The 3,798-nt window shown below is 43.1% G+C and overlaps 1 protein-coding gene across 1 annotated transcript; it reads right to left on the reverse strand.

Moving 5' to 3' along the window:
- Positions 1–356: 356 nt before the first annotated feature.
- On the reverse strand, positions 357–3,762 carry NDUFB8 (NADH dehydrogenase (ubiquinone) 1 beta subcomplex, 8, 19kDa). Its single transcript, XM_010161797.1, has 4 exons — positions 3,641–3,762; positions 2,955–3,054; positions 1,270–1,425; positions 357–588 (listed from the first exon to the last, which is right to left on the reverse strand). The coding sequence occupies exons 1-4, from the start codon at positions 3,757–3,759 to the stop codon at positions 496–498; spliced, it is 468 nt and encodes a 155-aa protein (XP_010160099.1). The 5' UTR covers positions 3,760–3,762; the 3' UTR covers positions 357–495.
- Positions 3,763–3,798: the final 36 nt, after the last annotated feature.

The following is a 3,798-nucleotide window of genomic DNA, read 5'->3' on the forward strand; positions in this document are numbered from 1 at the left end:
GAGATCAAAGCCAAATCCCAGTAAGGACGGACAGTTATTCACAGGGTATGAGACTCCCAAGCACCAGCACTTGCCAGTCTGCTTCTGCCTGTCATTTCACATTAAATGCTGACACCTTAATTCAACTCCAAACAGCACCTGCAGTAAGCCACTTTGTAACAGGCCACATCTCCTACATAAACAGGCTTAGCTAAGGAATGTTTGTGCATAAGGTCCCTAAACTAGCAGCAGTCCTAGGACCACACTCAGAACTTTGCCCCACAGATACTAGCCTATTTAGAAAAATGGCAAAGGTCATTCACTTTCACTGGCCATTGTTCAGCCTTCTCAAGCCAACAGAAGACAAACTAGCACAGTAGGTTATCATTGATATATTTCACTGCAGTTAGTGACTTAATGTCGAAGAACAAGCATTGACATACACCACAGTGAACACTAGAGAAAAATGCCATCCCCAGCAGAGCTGACACGGGAGAAACAGCACTTGGACAACTTTCAGAGTTCATAGTGCGTCACCACTGGTGGCTCTTTATTGGGATCTCCTCCTCTCTCCAGATACAGGTCATTGAAGGGATATTGCTTCGGTCCCTACAAAGAGAGATAAAGTGGCACATTCACTGCCAGTTAAAGGGTAAGAGGAAAAAGTCTCATCCCATCCCCCCCACTCAAATCAAGGCTTGTCATATACAACTTAAATTTCTATTTCTTAAGTTCTTCCGCAGGAATATTAGAGTACAAGGCAAGTAAATTCAGAGGTATGGGTATATACAAAGAACTCTATCCTTTAACAGAAACATCAAGGTGGTCTTGCATTTAATCTCAAACAACAGTTCACAGCATGAGAAAAATATATTGCAAGAAGCTGTTTGTGTATTGAGATGTCTTTTTCAGAAGTACATTCCAGATGATCCAGAGCATGAAACAGAACTAAAAACACAGGGCAAGAGAAAAAACATCTCTCAAGCAGATGCACACATGGAAGGAGAATACCTAGACCAAAGAAGGGATATAGTAAGAAGCATAGCTTAAAACTGCCTCCCTGTGAACAAAAACTGCCCATTATGAAACAGAACCCATGAGCTGAGCCAATACAGTCAACACAACAATTCCAGCTGGATGAGGCCAAAACACATGCCTTAGCTCATCCCCTGCCAGCAGCAGGGTTTGGCATTCACACTCATCACTCAGCTTCAGCAAAACCACTCTTCAGGGCATCAGCAGCTAGAAACACAGCTACTCTTCCTCCCTCTACCCAAGGGTGTCACTCACCACAGGCCTGTAAGATGGATAGATCTCTCCAAGACCAAACATGATCAGCATGGTACTCAAAAAGATAAGGAAGTGTTTGCGCATGATGTGCCAGGGAACTGGAGTAGGAGATGTATCAACACGGTTCCGAATATACATGTCAAAGTCCCAGTGCATCTAAAGAACAAAAGAAAATGGCTGCACATTTACCAACAGTGCTCAGGATGCTTTTATCCAGGAAAGAAGTGCTTTACAACATTCACAAAACTACCAGAAGCTATTTCATCTTCATCTCACAAGTGGAGGTAAAGCCACAGAGGAGATAAGTGATTTGCCTACAATCACAGCAAGTTGTCAATTACAGGACTCCAGATTCCATCCTATGTTTATATCAGTCAATGTGCTTAATCATAGGATAGCAGCAGCTTTTATATATATATACACATAAACACTCCCCCTTAGATTTGCTCCCCAGCACCGTAGAAAAAGCATGGTACAAATCGTACCCTCATTTACAGAAATTCAGCCACATAGCCAAACACAAGTAGCGGTGTTATTGCAAACAAAGAAGCAACTACCTGCCACTTGGAAGCTGGTTCCTCAAAACAGGTAGAGCACCGTGACAAGAACAGGGCTGGCAACAAGCTAACGGCCTTCCTGATTGCAGTGGAAGGGCATTTAAGCTTCTGCCTTGAAATACACACGGCAAAATCCCAGACATGTTCTGCCTATAATCTCTTTTCACATTAATGAAAGCTAAAAACTCATTAATTTGCATCTCAAGTGCTGCCTCTAGCTCCCTTAGCAAACATCCCTGTGTGCTATCAAACCCAATGAGTCAGACTGAGCAGAATTCAGTTGCCTGAACAGAGGCATCTGCTGACACCTGGAACGCCCTCAGTTGCCAACCCCATATGCAAGGGTACCTATACAGCTTTCCTGTACCAACACAGAATAACCATGGGTTTTTTCATTTGTTTCTACACCCATTACGACATGAGCTTCACTGTGATACACACACTACGATGCTTTGGCATGTTTATACTATGATACACATGTTTACATAGCCTCTGCTTTTAGTAAGGAGAGCTCAAGTCAATTACCAAATTTAGTAATCTCAGTTAGATTGCAGTCATTCACAAAAAGACCGTGCACTAACTGAAAAGTTACTCCTGACAGAGAGTTTGAGAAACTTAGATTTTGAAAGTTAACACAGGGTCTGTATTCATCCACTTCTCTTATGGATATCTTGCAAACTTTCTCCAGAAAAAACTTTCTTATTTGTATTCTATCTCAAAACAACCCTGGAGTAATAAAGCAGCAATAACTACTTCCATTGTACTAAAATGACTTTAATCAAACTACGGCTTCTTTGCTAAATGACTCTGAACTAAGCTCTCATACTGAGTCAGATCTGGCCAAGAAAATGGATGGGCCTCTCATATTCCTACACAGACTCTTAAGTCTCCCTCCTCATATCTAACGAGATGTTAGCATTCCTCAGCACTTTTTAAATCTTTACCCTGATGGCCATAGCCTAAGTTTCCCTCCAAATGACTGTCCCTGCTTACGTAGGCAACACACACCTTCACTTCGTGATGCAATTACTCAAAGAATTAAACAGAAAGCACCAACATGATGTGCATGCTAGTATTTAGTAGCAGTAGTATTGTTATGATAAAGAAAAATGCTACTAGCATTCCTACCGGCTCTCCCCAGTTACGCCTCATGTCTGGCTGGTCCCACTGGTACCAGGGATCTCTCTCATGAAGAGACTTATTAGGGAGCTTGGGATAGTCACCATACCTGTGAGAAACAGACAAACAAACATACAAGAAAACTTTATTAATTTAGATACATTCTGTATACACCATAGGATAGGCCTATGAACGTGGATGACTTAAACACAATTTTGTTTCTGTAGCTCCTATGTGTACATATTTCTTAGATGCATATAGGCAATTAGCACTACAATCATCACCTTGATACCAGTCACCAAAAAACAGGGTTTCTCAAAGGAGCCTTTTCCAGCTATATTAGCTAGAAAAAAATGCAAGCTTAACTGAAATATAGAACACTAGCTGTCTAGCATTTTGCACATGCCAAGGTATTCCCCAACATTTAAACATGAAATCTTTAATCCAGACATAGCTTTCAGTTCATCCCTCTTAGTGTGCATTACAGCACCAAATAAAGTCTCTCATATGGTAGTTTATTCACACAGGCCTCCAACTCATTCCACTTGTTTCTGAGCTCTAAACTCACAGCACAACATTTCCATGCATTCAACAGAGAGTATCAGCCTTCAGCATCGTCCCACAAAGCCAGGAGGTGCTGGCCTTGGCCTGCTCCCCGGCTGCAGGTGCACAGGACCCCCGCCCCTCCAGCTCACCCAAAGCCGTCGTCGGGGTAGGGCTCGTAGTCTTCCACTCGCATGTTATACTTCTTTGCAGCAGCTGCCCGCTCCTCCGGTGTCCGGGGGTACGGCCCAGGCAACAGGTCCTTGGACATCTCCGAGGCTGGCGGGAGAACAAGGCGAGTCGGGCGCAG

The sequence above is a fragment of the Eurypyga helias genome, unplaced genomic scaffold, assembly GCF_000690775.1.
Source record: "Eurypyga helias isolate BGI_N326 unplaced genomic scaffold, ASM69077v1 scaffold48601, whole genome shotgun sequence".
Taxonomy (NCBI): domain Eukaryota; kingdom Metazoa; phylum Chordata; class Aves; order Eurypygiformes; family Eurypygidae; genus Eurypyga; species Eurypyga helias.

Excerpts from the sequence above, each read along its gene's own strand:
- NDUFB8 (XM_010161797.1), bottom strand. The coding sequence starts at position 3,759 with ATGTCCAAGGACCTGTTGCCTGGGCCGTACCCCCGGACACCGGAGGAG. Across the intron at positions 3,055-3,640 it reads TACCCCGACGACGGCTTTGG|GTATGGTGACTATCCCAAGC; the intron begins GTGAGCTGGAGG and ends TGTTTCTCACAG. Across the intron at positions 1,426-2,954 it reads GGCGTAACTGGGGAGAGCCG|ATGCACTGGGACTTTGACAT; the intron begins GTAGGAATGCTA and ends TTTGTTCTTTAG.